General features: G+C 59.0%; 1 protein-coding gene across 2 annotated transcripts; it reads right to left on the reverse strand.

The window, feature by feature from the left end:
• Nucleotides 1-4,452: 4,452 nt before the first annotated feature.
• Nucleotides 4,453-15,387, reverse strand: TNFRSF13C (TNF receptor superfamily member 13C). 2 transcript variants are annotated; one of them, XM_082349706.1, is made up of 4 exons: nucleotides 14,208-14,217; nucleotides 9,728-13,632; nucleotides 9,133-9,456; nucleotides 4,453-8,586 (listed from the first exon to the last, which is right to left on the reverse strand). In XM_082349706.1, exons 2-4 carry the CDS (start codon nucleotides 9,876-9,878, stop codon nucleotides 8,405-8,407), a joined length of 657 nt encoding a protein of 218 aa, XP_082205832.1. In that variant the 5' UTR covers nucleotides 9,879-13,632; nucleotides 14,208-14,217; the 3' UTR covers nucleotides 4,453-8,404. The 2 variants fall into 2 exon arrangements, with proteins under 2 accessions (XP_082205832.1, XP_082205831.1); XM_082349705.1 differs by having other exon boundaries at nucleotides 9,728-15,387.
• Between the last annotated feature and the right edge of the window lie 867 nt (nucleotides 15,388-16,254).

Here is a 16,254-nt window from a genome sequence, read left to right on the forward strand (position 1 = left end):
GAGGAGCGCGGCCGAGGCGACGGGAGGGAGGGGGCGCGGCAGGGCCCGCACAGCCTGGGCGCCCCACCAGGGACCCTCCCCGAAGGCCTCCCCCAAACATTCCTCGGAACTGGCGCTCCAGAGGGTTCAGCTCAAGGCTCTCAGAATTGTTACTTCGGACATTACGCCCGCCGCGGGAGCGCTTCGGTTCACAGGTGCGGGGACTGAAGGGACCCAGCAGCCCCAGGGAGTCGTTGCTGCCCACCCACCTTCCTTCCCGTCCCCTCCATCAGTTCCGATCGAGACAGAGGTGTGACTTGAGGCAGGGAATGTTAAATGGGAAGAAAACTCCCAGCAGAGCCTCAGCAGAGGGCCAAGTATGGGTCCCCTCCGCGCCACCTAGGGAGGAGCTTTAACCCCGGGATGCACACCCTGGTCCCAGAACTTCTCTGACGCCGGGCTGGGGTCCTGGGGTGACCCCACGCCTGTGGGCGATGGACCTGGCCTGGTCGGCGCCCTCCTGGGATCTCTCCGCCACCCCAGGTGTGAAAGGGAGGAGATTGGTTTAGCCCCGTGCCTTGGATGAGGACAGCAGGGCGTCGCCTGGGGGCAGAGCCATGGGCAGACCCTTTGCCCTGGTCCCCACAGGATGCTCAGGTCCTTTCTCAAGCCCGGGGGCAGAGGGTGAGGGGCAGGTATGGAACCTACTCGGAGCACTACTCGGTTGTGTTTTTGAAGTTGGTTTTAATTGGAGAATATGACCCGAGCCCGGGTGCTTTGCTTTTCTCTGCCTGTTTCTCATTTTAACATCAAAAACTGCCCGTTCTGGGGGGCAGGGATCAATACGGGGCCTCCCTCTGTCTAGATGGGAGCATCAGGAGGGCAAGGGCTGCATGGACCGGTTCCCCGGTGTTCCCACACTGCGCAGGCCTCTGCCATATTTGCTGAATGAATGAAGTGAAGTGCCTCTAGTCTCCAGTTTCAGATAAAGAATTTGGGCTCCTAGGGTCCTTCCTGCTCCCCCTTGCATCCTCTCTTCACTCAGCAACTGGGATCAGCTTATAAAAATGGAGGAGGTGGAGGGAGGAAGAGGGAGAAGGATTTACATTTAAAGGAGGATCAAGTTTTCTTGTTGATGAGATGAGGGGCTGACAGGCTAATTTCAGGGCTAAAACGGGAAGGCGGGTGACCTCCCTATAATGCCCTCCCCCATCAGGGTGATTCCTTGTGCCCTGGCCAAAGACAGCCTGCTCCTCCCTCCTTCACCCACAGACACGCGCAGCCCAGAAGACCCTACCCCATTAAAAGACTTTATTACAATTTTAGAGAAAAAAGAAACTAGATGAGCAAAGGGATAAAATGAAATTGCCTTAATCCCATCACCAGGGACAACTGATGCTTTACATACTGTTTTGTAACTGGTTTTTAGTTTACTTTTTGCTGTCAAACTTTCAGATTATTATTCTGTTTATTTATATATTATAAACTATATTTTCTGGGGCATCCTTTTCTGCTTCCTTAGCTGGTATTCCTAGACATGGAAACCATGGCACAAACTATCCAGTTTGTATCAGTGCCCCCGTCACACGCTGCCAAGCAGTCCTCTGTGTTACTGGGTCTTGGAAGGTGACTGCTTCTCCCCCGCTTTCCCACCCTATTGCTGGGCACTAGGTTTAAAGAGGCTCGTCGCTGCCCCCTGGGACTGTGGCTTCTTCCCATGTAGGATCACCCTACTGGGCCCAGAACAAGTCTTCCAGTGCTTTCCTCCCTGGGCCCCTCTCTTGCCCCCACTGTCCTGGCATCATTGGGTGCTCTGCTCAGCTTCCACCCCAAGTTGACTGCAGTCAGGATATATATATATGTATATATCCATTTATCCAATGAAGGAGCTGGCTTTCAGCTGCCCCCTCCACTGTGCCCCCAAGGGATTGATGTCCAACCTCCAACTCCTCCCCACATCCATCCTCCCCATCTCAGCCTTCTTCAGTGGTCAGCCAGGAACAACAGATGCCCACATCTACCAGGTCTGTGCCAGGCACTCCATGCCCTCTCCATGTGAACACATAGCCTTGCAGTGGGGGAAGCAGGAGAGGGCAAATGCAAAGACAGACCACAGCTAACTGGCTGAGCCCTGGGGTCTGGCCATTCATTCAGCTGACACTGTCCCCCAGGTGCCCAGCCATGTGCTGGGCAAGGGGATCTAGAGAGGGAGCAGTCCAGCTAAGGGGGGATCCCTTTGCCCAGGCTGCCCTCCCTGGACCCTGGGGTCTCTCTCCAAAGCAAGGCACCAGAGCACCAGCCCCTCATCTCCACTGCCTGCCATCCCCAAGCCTGTGTCACCAAAAATCATCCATTGATCCAGGCTTAAAATAACCCCTGGCATCTGCAGCGAGCCCCATGTGGCGGGCAGAGGAGCCGTGTCTCTGTTCATGAAGGGAACCCGCCCCACCCCCAGCTCCAAAAGCTGGCAGCTGGAGTGTGCGGGTGTCTGAGTGTGCTCTCACGAATGTGAGTGACAGTGTGCATGTCTGGTGCTGGCACGGCTATGAGAGCCTTCCCCGCACGTGGACACGTGTATACATGTGTGTGTCAGTGTGAATATGCCTCTGCATATGTGTTCTTCCCTCACTGTTGAGTCCTCGCCTGGTGTCCAGCTCTGGCTGGGCAGGGCTCAGGGTCCTGAGAGGAGAGGTTGTGGACATTAAGGAAAACTGTCCTGGGCCTCAGTGTCCTGATTTTAGGTGGTAGGTCACCAGTCTGCCCAGCCCTCCTAGAGAGAAACCCAAGACCCAGGGAGAAGAAATGACTTGCTGTGACTGGCACACAGCCTGGAAGGGCTGGGGTATGGCCTGGAACCTGCACTGTGAACCCCAAACCTACCTTCTGGCCAGTTTAGTACAGAGAGAGCAGCTGGAGGACCCCAGCCCAGAGGCCAGGCAAGTGTTCCTATCCCCTGGCAGCACACCCAGTGCCTGACTAACGCCTGACATGACAACTCCTCCATAAGCCCCCGGGCCTTCCAATAGGTTGTTTCTTCCTGGAAGGCCTTTCCAGCCCCTCACACTGAGAGCTCCTATTTATTCTTAATTTTGGAACCAGACTAATGTGGGTTGGAATTCCTGCTCTAGTAAGACCAGTCGACCTTTCTAGGCCACAGTTTTCTCATCTGCAAGATGGGCTGCTAGCTCCTCTTTGGAAGGGCTGCTGGGAGAAGCCAATGGGTCTCTGGATGAAAAACATCCAGGAACAAGCAGCCTTTTGGGAGCCCCCGCCACAGCGGTGCTGAGAAGATTGTGATTGCCACTGTGGGTGCCATCCACAAGCCTCAAAGGCCTCATTCCCAAGCCCATCTTGCTTCTGTTTTGTCCATGGTGGAGGGTTACGCAAGAAGCAGAGATTCTAGGGGACTATGTACTCCCTGCTAGTGCAGATGCGAAGCCAGTACCGGGAGGGGGGTCTGGAGGGGAGGGCCCGAGGCTCCTTTGTCTCCATGAGAGGCAGCTCGTGACTCAGGCTCTAGCTGCCTGTGGGAGGGAGGGGACCCCCGGGCTCCTGAGGTCGCGAGGGAGCGCGGGTTGGGGGGGGTGGTGCTGGGAACTGGATCTCAGCTTCCCTTCTTAATTCCGCATCACCCAATGAAGGTGCAAATCCGGAGCTGCCCACCCAGACCATAGCGCGGGAACAGGCCCAGAGCGGACGGTGCTCGGCGGAGGCCATAGAGCGCCTCCACCCGGGACAGGTGCGCCCTGACCCACCAGCCTGCCCATTCCTGGGACACACCTCCGAGGTCAGATCCGAGCCCGGAGCCGGAGGGCGGGGGACGGAGTGGGGGACGCCACCTCTCCCCAGAGTCGGGGCCATGCCCTGCATTTGGACCCCTCCTGGCTCGGACCGCGGTCCTTGGGCCTCGCTTGAGGATGGGGACCCCGCGTGAGCGCGGTGGTCCGGAGTTTAGAGAGGCTCCGCTCATCCGTGGCCTCCCTTTTTCCCTGCGGGTGGGTCTTGAACCCACCCCTTCTACATGCTCCTGACCCCGCCCCTTTCCTGCTACCTGGAGGCTCGGGGTTCCTCAGCCCCACCTCTCTCTTGACCCCGCCCTCGCCGCGCCTCTAGCCCAGGCCCCACCCTCTCCGTCCCACAGCCCCGCCTTCCGGTGCCTGAAGGCTGGCGGTCAAAGTGCCACCGGTCTCGCTGACCGCAGGAGCCGTCGAGATAGACTTTCACCTGCCCTGGAGTTGCTGGCACTGTCCTAGATCCATGCAGGACGCCCGGGGCTGGTCCTCAGATTCTCTGCAGCTCAGGGGAGTGAGGAGATGCTCAGAGGCCCGCTGGGCCCCAGGACCCCTGCAGAGTCCCCGGAAAGAGCATGGACTGGAACACAGGCATGGGTGTCCTCCTGGCTTCTCCTCGACTCTCCATGTGACCTTGGGCAGTGGTTCCTACCCCCCAACCCCCCTTCCCCACCCCCAGGTCAGGATCAGGCAGCTGGGGAGCTGGCTCAGATTGGAGAGAGGTCAGATTTCCGTTCTGGGTGAGGGAGAATTTGGCCTGAGCCACCAACAATAGAGCAAATGGGAATGAGCTCCCACCCTGTGCCCAGAGAAGGGCCAGAGGGGTCTGGTGGCCTCTCACAGGTGACAGAAAGGGTGAGACCAAATGATGGGGCTGGAGGAGCACCGGGTTCCCTGAGGTGGGTGACCCTGTGTGCCATGGGGCAGGAATGGCCACAGGGAAGGTTCTGACAGCCTCACCTGGCACTCAGGGGCCACAGTGCCCAAGTCTCCAGCCCCTCCTCCTGCCCCCTCTTCTCTGCACCTTTGCACACAGTTCCTTGGGCCAAGAATGCCCTTTCTCTGCTCTGTTCCAGCAGGAAAACTCCACAGAACTCAGGGCATACCTCCTACTCTCAAAAGCACTCTAAATGCTAAATTAGTCACGCCCCCTCCCCGGGACTTCCCTGGTGGTGCAGTGGTTAAGAATCTCCCTGCAGGGGACACGGGTTCGAGCCCTGGTCCAGGAAAATCCCACATGCCGCAGAGCAACTAAGCCCCTGCGCCACAACTACTGAGCCTGCGCTCTAGAGCCCGTGAGCCACAACTACTGAAGCTCGCATGCCTAGAGCCTGTGCTCCACAACAAGAGAAGCCACCGCAATGAGAAGCCTGCGCACCGCAAGGAAGAGTAGTCCCCGCTCGCCACAACTAGAGAAAGCCTGTGCGCAGCAACGAGGACCCAATGCAGCCAAAAATAAATAAATAAATAAATAAATGTAGAAAAAAAAAAAAATTAGTCATCCCCCTGCTTGGGGCATTCCCTGGCTCTGCCCTGCCCTGTCATTGTGTCCCGCTCTGTCTCTCCCACTGGAATAGGACCTAATGGCAGGGTCAGAGGCTGACCTCCTGGCACTGACCAGAATGGTCCTGGCACAAAGCAGGCGTGCTGGGATCTGGTGTGATCAACGGTGCAGTAAATAGATGAGCGATGGGAGTAGTAACTCCTGAGACCAGAGCCTCAGGCCAGCTCTGGGAAACTCACTTCCCAGAGGGAATTTCTAAGGGTTGGGGGCCCTGGGCAGAAAGGTATCTGCATTCCAGGGAAGGAAGGAAGTAGAGGCACTTCTGAGGTGGAGACCAGACTTTCCACATGACCTCTTTAATCTTGGACAACTGGTTGGTCCTCAGGCTCCGTTTTGAGTATGGGAGACAGGCCCAAAGAGATGCCACAGCTTCTAAAGGCAAGGGCGATGTGGGGCCATCCTTGCCGAGACAGAGGGAGGTTAGGGGTCAGGTCCTTCCTCCCTGGCCTCACCAGCTGGGCCTCCCCACCCCCAGCCTGAGCCGGGAGCTAGGGCTGCCAGGGCAGGAAGTGAGAAGTGCCTGCAGGAAGCCCCAGGAGGAACTGAGACTTCAGCCAACCCCGCCCCCCCCCGTGGGGCCCTGGGGACCTCGGGGACACCTGACCCTCCATCAGGAAAAACTGTCCAGAAACAGGCTAGGGGGAGGGGGGCTACTTCCCTCAGTTCCCATCCCAACAAGCAGCTCTCCCAGTCTATCGTGGATCCCTCTTACTGCAGAAAGAGACCAGTTGGGGAGGGAAATCTTTGAGTAGTGATAAAAACAAGGAGTAAAGCCTGGAATCAATGCCTGGAGTCTGCTGCTCTCCAGGAGAGCACCTGGGCCAGGGACCTTCTGGACAGGCAGGTGCCCGGGTGTAGCCCAGCTCCACCGCTGCTTATCGTATCTTGGGCTAGATCCCTTCACCTCTCTGGGCCTCTTCTTCCCTATCTGCAAAATGCACCGTATCACCCCTGCTCATGGATGTGAACTGGTCCAGATTTTCAGGAAAGCAATTTGACCAACAGGGGTCTTAAAAAAGGTCAAGGCCTTTTTAAAGCAATAACTCTCCTTCTGGGAAAGAGACTCAGTTTCCTTACCTGTAAAATGGAGGTGGGGGAGTGAGGACCCTCTACGTGGCCTTCCCAGTCCTCCTCGGAGGGCCACAGGCCACGAGGACAACTTTGCGTCCAACCCCCCACCACCATTTTTCAGAAAAGGAAACTGAGACTGGACTCGGGGTTCAGCGGGGACACGGTGTTGCCAGAGGTTTGTGTGTCTGGAACCCAGGGGTGTTCACCCACTGTTTCGCCTCCAGGGCCCACCCCCTGGCTGTGGTAGAAAAGGTAGGGTGAGAGATAGGGATGGCCGAGAACAGCTCAGACTCTCCCAGCCCTGAGATGGAGGGAAGTGGAAAGCTGGGCCCATTCTGGGCCTGCCCCCCACCCTCCTGCCTATGCCCGCACACTGACCTCACCTCAGCCACCTGGTGCCCGGGGGGCAGGGAGGGGGCATCTTAGATGGGTTTGGGAGGGAGAGGAAGAGACTTAGATGTGGTAGTCCAGGTTCTGGGGCTCCAGATACTGCTGGCCGCTGACTATCTTCTGAGCTGGGAAAGGGGTGGGCAGGAAAGGCAGGTGCCTGCTGGGCAGCTCTGATGGGCAGGTCAGGGAGAGATGGGCAGAAAGCAACTGATGCATGGAACAGAACATGGTCAAGATGGGAGCTCCCTGGCGGTCCAGTGGTTAGGACTCCTAGCTCTCACTGCCGAGGGCCTGGGTTCAATCCCTGGTCAGGGAACTAAGATCTCGTAAGCTGGGCAGCATGGCAAAGAAAAAAAAAAAAAAAGAACATGGTCAAGAACCTACAAGTGGGACAAAATGGTGCTCAGAATCCCATCTGCTGACTCCCAGTCCATTGCCCCTTCCCAGGGTGCTGAGCTGTGACAAATTCCAAGGACACTGTCCAGGGTGGAGTCCCGGTCAGGAGGTTCTAAGCCTGTGTCGCTGTGTAGGAGGGTCGGCAGGAGAGTCAGCGGCTGACTGAGTGCACAGGATGATCCAGAACTGGAAGAGATGGTCTCAGCTCCAGGCCCCAGAGCAAGGGGCACCACTGTCAGAGGAACAGCTCCACTGGGATGGTGGGTGACCACAGGGGGCTGGCACAGAGTGGCCAAGTGACCCAAGCACTTGGGGAGGACAGGCCACAAAGAGAAGGACGCTCAAGGGACATCAGGTCCAGCTGGTTCAAGGCCAGAGGCCTGCCCTGGCCTCCTAACAAAGGAGCCTCTTGCAGGTCCTGGGCCCTGCCCTGTGTATAGCCCAGTGTGCCCTGGAGGCAGCTGGGGTTCCAGGTGGTCTCTGATGGAGATGCCTGTCAGTGTGCCTTCAGTGTGAATCTGCAGTCCAGCTCCAGAGGCTGTAGACTTCCTCCCAAGGGAAGAGAGGGCTTCCTCCCAAGGGAAGGGAGGGCTACAGCCTGGGGCTCTGGAAGCTGCCACCAGGGTGAAAATGGCATCATAGGTCCTAGCAGATTGGGCCAAGCTCAGGGGTGACCCTAGGATACAGATACTAAAGAATCAGCACAATTCAGGCTATTTCTTAAAATCATCTTGTACTAAATCCCAAAGAAAACAGGTCAGTTGGTTACCCATTGCTGCCATTTGTATCAGTTTAAAAGCAGGACAGCTCTGAGAGCAAGTATTAAAGAAATACAACACCCAGCTACAAATTAAGCATCCTCCCACTCGATCATTTTCCTAGATTCATTCGGGTTTATGGTGGCTTCCCCATGCTAAATAAACCCTCCTACTCAGAGTACCCCAACCACTCGAAAGCACAGAGCTCAGCCATGACCTTTGAGGGCTGCCATAGATGGTATGATTTTAAGCCAAATGCTAACATGCCATACGATGCCATGCAGTCTGAACGCTGTGGTCTGCGGTGCCTGTGGTTCTGCAGGGTTAGCCGGGGAGCAGCATGGCTCCCAGAAGAGGGACGGGTGGGAGCTGGGGTGAAGAACCGAATTCAATCTCCAAGCCCCTGGCTGATGGCCCACAGGGAGGGCAGGGACCACCTCCTGCCCCCTCTGTCGCTATGGTTGCTCCGGGCCGGCCGTCTTAGTGGTCACCAGCTCAGTGGAACCCAGCTCTGTGGCTGGCACAGGGACGCTGTGGGCAGGTGGGGTGGTAGCTGGGTCTTCACTGGGCGGAAGCCAGATGGGAGCTGTGGCATCCAGGGTTCCCGGGGAGAGGATGCTGTCACTGTCCAGGGGCTCTGGGGAGGTGGGAGGGGGATGCAGGGTCAGGATTGGGTCACAGCCTTCCCCCATCCCTGTTCCAGAAGCCTCCCTGGAGGAACAGCCCTCTGACTTATGAGAGAGGAGTCAGTTGATGGAGCCCCACTGGCGGGATTGGCGAGGGGTGGCACATGATCGGCCCTCAGGACAGGAAATGCTGAGAGCGCTGGCAAAATGGGAGAGGGAGAGGAGGGCTGGGAACCAGTCTGGCTGTCCAGAGAGAGGGCAGGACAGACCCCCTCCCTCCACCGGGCTCCCCAGCCTTGTGTCTCCTCCTCACACAAGTCTGGGATGCCAGAGCTGTGTCCCTTGCCTGGACCGGGGTCTGGGGCAGGACTATGTCTCCCTGCTCAGCCTGAGACCCTCAGAGCGCACTCTTCGCCCCCTCTGTCTGCATCACCCCCTAGAGCCCTGCCTCCGCTTCAGACCTCCCCCACGCCTTTACTCTGCCCCTGCCCCTCAAGGGCCATGTGTCCCCTCCGACGGCCCCCAGCCCTCTCGGTTCCCCTAGACGCGGAACTTACCATCCTGGTCTCCGTCCGGGGCCTCCAGGGCCTCTGGGGCAGCCGCCGCGCCGGGCCGTCGCCGTCGGCGCCTCCCGCTCACCAGGCCCAGCAGGACCAGGGCCAGCGCCAGGCCCAGCAGCGCGGGGGCGCCGAAGAGCAGCGCCGGGAGCGGCAGCGCGGCCTCGGCCTCGGCGGCGGCCCCCGGGCCCACCGACTCCTGCGGCTGCAGCGCCGTCCCGGGCGCCAGGCTGCTCGGGCCGCCTGCTGGAGGGGACGAGCAGGCAGAGCACGGGGCAGAGGGGAGAGAGGAGCGGGGAGGGGGAGGGTCGGAGGGAGGCGAGGCTGGGCCGCGGAGGGGAGGGACAGCCGGGCGGGGCAGGGCAGGGGGAGGGGGAGAGAGGGGCCGTGAGGGCCACGCGGCGATGGCCGGTCCCCATCCAGGCCCCAGCCCACAGGCCCCCCTCCTCGCCCGTTATCGCGATGGCCCCCGACGTCCTGGGACAGGTGGGGGTCATGCCTGCGACTCTGGTAGGGTGGGGGCCTCCTGGCAGCACCCTCCCTCCCCTTTCAGGGCCGCCCTGCGTGCCATCCATCAGCACGGCTCAACTCTTACCCGGTCTAGGCTCTGTCGTCCGGAGGAGACTGCAGGCCACACATTTGCGAACCAGCGGGTCGAAGCACTGGGTCTGCAGGCACTGCGGGGTGGCCGGCCTGTCTCTGCCCCTCAGGCCCCTCGCCCCTCGCCTCATGCTGCCAAAGCCCATGCCTGTCTGCCTACCCCGCTGGGACTGAGTCTGGCCTCTGCTGCCCTGTGGGGAGGAAACCGGGCGGGGCCACCACCCACCCCGCCCCAACCCGCCCTCCTGCCTGCTGGGGTGAGACCAGGTGGGACCACTCTTAGCCAGGGCCCCGGCACCCCAGACCTTCTATCTGTGGTTTCTCCATTCAACCATCACCCCCAGACAACCACTGGGCGGGCCCTCTGCTGGGCACTGAGATGAGGCTGGGGCTCAAACCAGGGCCTGCTCTTGGGGAGCAGAGGATGGGCCCCTTAATCGGGACACAGACCTCTGGGTGGCCTCCTCTGTCCTGCTCCCCAAGGCCAGCCCAGAGTCCTAGACCATGCTCACCAGCCATCATCTCCCCCCACCTGCCTCCTCCGGGGAGCCCTCCTGTCCTTCTCAGGCAGAGCTGCTCAGTTCATCAAACACATCCTGAGTGGCCACACTGTACCAGGCCCCAGACGACTCCCACACTGGAGGTGGTGATGGGGGAGACAATGCCTCGCGGCAGCGGCATCAGCGAAGATGATCACCACGGAGGGGACAGGAAAGCTTTGTGGAGGAGATGAGGAGAAGGTGTTTGCTAGGTGGAGTGAGGTCTAGGGGAGCGCCCAGTGTGAGCAAGGGCCTAAATATGAAGGCCAGGGAGTACTGGGACCAGAGGCCCTTGACTGAGAGAAGCTGGGACTCCGGCTGGAAAGGCACTGGGGAGCCATGAAGGGCTTTAAGCAAGGCGTGTCATAGTCAGATTTGCCTGACTATGGTTAGCGAGGAACCACTGTCTGGAATAGAGGGCACAGACGGGGTAGGTCCAGGGACAGCTCGGTCTCCAGATCCTAAGTAGGCGGGACACTTAGATCAACAGATGAAGAGACAGACGAACAGACCGAGGAACAGACCAACGCCCAGCAGGCAGGAGGCAGCTCACCCACCCGACTCCTTTTTCTCAGGGCTGTGTGTGTCCAGGCTTGCTCGCCTCTGTGTCTCACCGAGGCCCCTCCTGTCTGTCTCTACTCCCTGGTGTCTGGGGCAGACCCACCTGTCTCTCACCTGTGTCTCTCAGACTGAGTCTCAGACACACAAGCCCCCTCGACCTTCCTGGATATATGCTGCCCCCTCCCTGGGGGCAGGGGCTGGCAGAGAGCCTCAGAATGGAGCACGGACTTAGAGCCTCATGGTGGGCCATACCAGACCCCTAAGCACTCAGGGCTGGAGGTGCACAGAGGAAAGAGTAACTGTCCCGGGGGCAGGGAGGGGGCTTAGGGGTAGGAGTAGATCTTTAGCCATTCAAGGGGGAGGGGAACCTTCCAGGCAGAGAGAGGGGATGGGCGAGGGCAGAAGCACAGAGAGGGGCAAGGGGAAGCTTGCTCTGGGAACAGGCATGGCCACTGCCTCGGAGGAGGCTGCAGATGGGCAGGGCCAGGCCTCAAGACACAGGTCTGGGGCAGTGAGGAGCCCCAGGAGGTGTCTGAGTGGGGGAGAGATTCTCCGAGCTGTGCCTTAGAAGGGACCCTCTCCCCGGCTGCTGTGGAGTTGGAGACTGGACAAAGTGAGCAGAGCTGGCACCATGGAGGCTGGCACCATAGCCCAGGGCCAGGGAACGAGCCAGCAGCTGTTTAGGAGGAAAGAGGGATGCCATGGAGTGAGGGGAGCAAGGCTGGCCCCCAGGTTTCTGGCTCCGGGGACCCTAGGACTCACACAGAACCCTGAGCTGGACAGCCTTGAGGAGCCCTGGCCCACTGCCTCTCCGTCCCCTACCCACGGGCCAGCAACTCCGTGGCAGGAAGGTGTAGGCGGTGGGGCAACTGCAAAGGAGAAGTGGGTCTGGGGCGGTGGGTGTGGGTGTGAGAGTGGGTGTGTGGTGAGGGGGTGGGGAGCCCGGAGCTGGAGAGGAGTCAGGGCAGGGAAGGCCCTCCTATGGGGCAGAGGGGCGGCAGCGAGGCTGGAAGACTGTGCCCCAATCCCCGCCCCATCGCCATTGCTACGGATGCTGTTATTACCTGTTACCCTAGGGACTGCAGGGCCCTTACTCGCATCAGGCATCTCTTTTAGCCCCAGTGGAGGGGGATGGGTCTCGGGAGCCTGGAGGGGGAACCTATCCCTGGGTGAGGGTGGAGCCAGGTCTGGGGTCATTTACTTGAGCCATCACGGCAGGGGCTGCCCCGGCCTCTGTCTCATCCCACCGTGGCTGCTCTGACTCTGGGGGAGAGTTGTGGCGCTGCTGGTCGTGGACCCTGGCGCAGGCCACCTTGAGGGAGAAGCGGAGACACTCAAAGGTTTGACACAAAGGTTTCCTGGGTGCCTCCCATGTGCCTGAACAGCCAGGCGCTGAGGACAGAGCAGGCAACAGGACACGTGTCAATGGAGTGTGCGGGCACCTGACCCCGGAAAAAACCTTTTCACTTGCGCCTCCTAAACAGGGAAGCGGGAGGCCTCGAATCTCTGCTTGGACGATTTAGTAGTTAAGAAGAGAAATTTCACCATCAGACCAACGTGGTAAAAAGTTATTCCTCAACGTATTCTTTTTTTTTTTCTCACATAGCTCTTAAGTCAATTAATTTTTAAAATTCATCTTCTACGTCACTTTTTAACTATGAGATGTGAGCAAGAAGAGAAGAATTAAAGTTTCTGAAATCAATGTGGTTCAAGCAAAGTTCCCTTGTTCTTTCGATAGTTTTTACTTTAAATAATTTGGTATCATCACCTCAATGCATGTTGAAGCAGAAAATGAGGGACTTTGTTGCTGAAAAACCCTTCAAACTGAATCTATCAGTGTTCTCAAATGTTCATTCATCGATGAGTTTTTTTAAAAAGACGATTAATTTGAGTCTGTCAGGGAAAAGGGAGTCTCCCTTGATCTGTATCCCTAAAATGCCCCCCAAAACACCGTCCCCATGGTTCTGACACAGGTGCTATCATCATGTACGTTTTTCAGGTGGGGAAATAGGGGCTCTGAGGGGCAAAGGGATGACCCAGCACGTTCGAGGTGGCCTGGATGGGGTCTGTGTCCGGCCGACTACGAAGCGTGGCCTATGCCTTTCGTGCCTCAAGCACAGGACTGGGGAAGTGAGGAAACTCTGCCTGTTGGACAAGCTCAGTGTCATGGTGGGGGCAGTCCCCAGGGGCTGAGAGACCCAGCCCCCCAGATCTGGATGTGAAAGTGCTCTGAGACCCGGGATGCATGTATTCTGTACTTAAAAATTAGTTTTATTTGTCATTTTGTGAGTAATATCTGAACACAGTCTCATGAAAAAAACCCTCAAACAATACAGAAGTCTATGAATAAGAAGGGGCATTTCCCTGCCGCCCCCAGAGGGAGTCTGTTTTCTCTTTGGAGTCTTTCATCCCAGTCTTATTTTTATGCCTTTAGATTCTCGTGTACGTGCATAGAGGAAAAACAGGCTTTGTGTTTCACAGAGGGGCCGCGAGGTATGGATGGTTCTGTTGGCCTTTCCCATCCCTGGGCCCGTCCTGAGGGCTGTGCTGGCTCTCTTGCTCCATCTTTTGTTTTTTGTTTTTGGATGAACCAGGGCCCTTGGCGGTGAGAACGCAGAGCCCTAACCACTGGACCGTCAGGGAAGTCCCTCTCGCTCCATCTTATTTTGTCACAGCGCTGGAGCCCCCAGAGTAGTGATTCCCTTTGCCTTTCTCACGTATTAGCTCTGACATACAGCACACTGCCAGAAAGTGTCCCTCACCGGGGAGTGGGAAGGATGCGATGTTGGGCCTCTGGACACTGGGAGAGGGTGGGAGAGGCAGGGAGATCAGTACAAAGTCCTGGTGAGGCCAGAGAGCCCCCGGGGCCCCTCTCCCCTGAACCCAAGTTACACAAGGGCAGGTCATGCCTGTCCATGAGGCAGTTAGAAAATCCTTGCCCAGGCTCTTCCAGGGCCCTCTCTGCCTAGCCTCAAGCCCCCACTCCTCCTGCACAATCACACACACACACACGTGCAGTCCAGGGGTTCCTGGCCAGAGCAGCCCCAGCAGTTCTCTCAGCCTGGCCCTAGGCTGGGGGACGTGGGCCCTCCATGTGAGGTCAGAAAGGAGACCCGGCCCTTTAGCCTCACGGCCACAGGGAAGAGTCCCCACCTCCTGGGGCCAGGCCTGCAGGTGTGTAAGGTGGACAGAGGCGGTGAGGCTAGGGTGGGGAGGGGGAGGAGCAGGGAACTTCCCCAGCGGTCATCCCTCCCCAGGCGTCATTCAGGGCACCACACAGGAGGGACAAGTTGGCCGCTGGTTCGGGGCCTCCTGGGGGCTTTTGGCCCTGTGTGAACACACAGGCCGGCTCCGGTTCAGACACCAGGTACTTACTGAGACCTGCGACGAGTCAGGCACTGTTCTAGGTTCTGGGGAGACAGCAGGGAACCACAGAGACAAAACGCCAACAGTAAAACCATATAGTAGGTGAGGAGGTGAGAAGTGCTGGGGAGAAAACTTCAGGACCGAAGGGTGACAGGGAGGGCCAGAGACTTGGGAAAGGCCCGGTGAGACCTCGGAACGGGGCGACAGAGGTGTGAGTAACCCCAGAAGATGTCTGGGGAGGAGCAGGCAAGGCCCAGGGGCTGGCACAGCACCAGGAAGGTGGCGGCGTGCACGCTTACCACCTGCTTGGCCCTGTGCCCCACGTGTCACCTGAATCCCTTGCCTCAATCCTGTGGGGGTAGGTGGAATCGTGATTCTTACTTTGCAAAGAACAGAGCAAGCTCAGAAGGAAAAGGGATGAGTCCGGCAGCCCCTCGGCCCCTGAGCTCTCCCACCACTGCTCCCACGATACAACATCTGGGGGTCGATGACACTGGGGGGGGTGGGGTCAGGTCCGGCACAGAAGAGGACCAAGTGCTGGGCACCCCCTCTGAGCCTGGCCTGGCAGGGCTGTTATGCAGTCAGACCAAGCCTCCACCAAATGCTAGCTCCCAGAACCCCCCAGGTAAGGCTGCCTCCTGCCCAGGTCAGGGGCCCTGGGCATTGCTCACCCCCTCTCCCTCCCAGAGCTGGTCCTCAGGGACCCCCCGTCCATAGGGTCACACTCGAGCAGGACTCACAGATTTGGGATGTGCAGAGCCCACCACACTGTCTCCCTCAGCCTCTCCAAGTGTCTGTGAGAAGTCCTTTCACAATGATTCTCTGCTCGGCCCCAGGGGAGACTGACGGATGGCAGGCGGCGGGGTGGGGGGGGGGGTGCGGTTTAAGTCAGCAGGCACCTTCTGGAAAGGGTCCCTTTGTGCTGGCCTGGCACCGGGTGTGAGGGGGCCTTGACCTCAAGAACCCCTGCACCCGACCACCCAACCACCCAACCCTCGGGGCGCGTGTAGGGTGTGCATGTGGCAGCTGCGGTGTCAGGCACTTCAGCTTCTCTGAGCTCACGAGAACCTCAGCAGGCCGTGGGGCTCAGGGATGGGAAGTAAGCCACCCCAGGTCACACTGCAGGTTGGCCGCAGACCCCAAGTCAATGGGACTCAAAGGCCGGGTCCTTTCCCACTGCATCACTTCCCCTCTGCTCGCTGAGGGGTGGAGGCACAGGTGCCATGGTGCGGAGCCCCCTCCCCGCAGGGAGGCCCTGCCTCCTGGGCAGACCTGGGCCTGAATGCCTGGGTCTGGGACGCCTCCTACGGAGAATGTGAGCTCCTTGGGCCTGGGCTCCAGGGCTGCCCACAACCAGGTGGCCTGAGGACACAGAAGAACCTGTGACTCTGAACAAGCCCAGCCCCTCTGACAGCCTGGACGCCTCATCCACACGGCGGGGGCCCGAACGCCCCACGCCCTCCTCTGTGCTCTCAGAGGGCCTGGACCGGGCAGCTCCCAGGCCCAGCAGAAGGGCGTCCCTTCCGGGAGCCTTGGGCTGCCCACCCACTCGGACCTGCTGCCCAGGGGTCCGTGCCCACCCTCAATAACTGCCTCAAACGTGACCACCCTGTGACCATGGCCAGCCCCAGAAGTCTTCCATTTGCTTGGAGTTTTATGTTTAAAATAACAGCTTCTCAGTCTCAGTCCTCACAACCGGCTGGAAGAAAGGCATCAATTAGCCTGACCCCATTCTACAGATGAGGAAACGGAGGCACATCGCGCATAAGTGACCTGCCTGAGATGGGGAGATCGGTAAGAAGCCAAGTGCAGCCTCTCCTGTCTCCCTCCACAGCACCAAGCGCCAATTCCGGGCACCACGGGGGCATAAAGACTGGTCTTCCGTCACTTCCCTCCGTCAAACTGTCTCCTGGACAATGTTGCTGGCCCCTACTTCCCGGCTGGGGGGCAGTGGGCCGGAGGGTGGCCAGTGGCCGTTTGGGGGTTGGTCAGCTCTGCTGTGAGGCAGAGGCGGCCTCTGGGTCCCAGGGCCCCCCCGCCAAGCTCGCTGGAGCTG

This window comes from Balaenoptera borealis, assembly GCF_965194805.1.
Source record: "Balaenoptera borealis genome assembly, chromosome: 13".
Taxonomy (NCBI): Eukaryota; Metazoa; Chordata; class Mammalia; order Artiodactyla; family Balaenopteridae; genus Balaenoptera; species Balaenoptera borealis.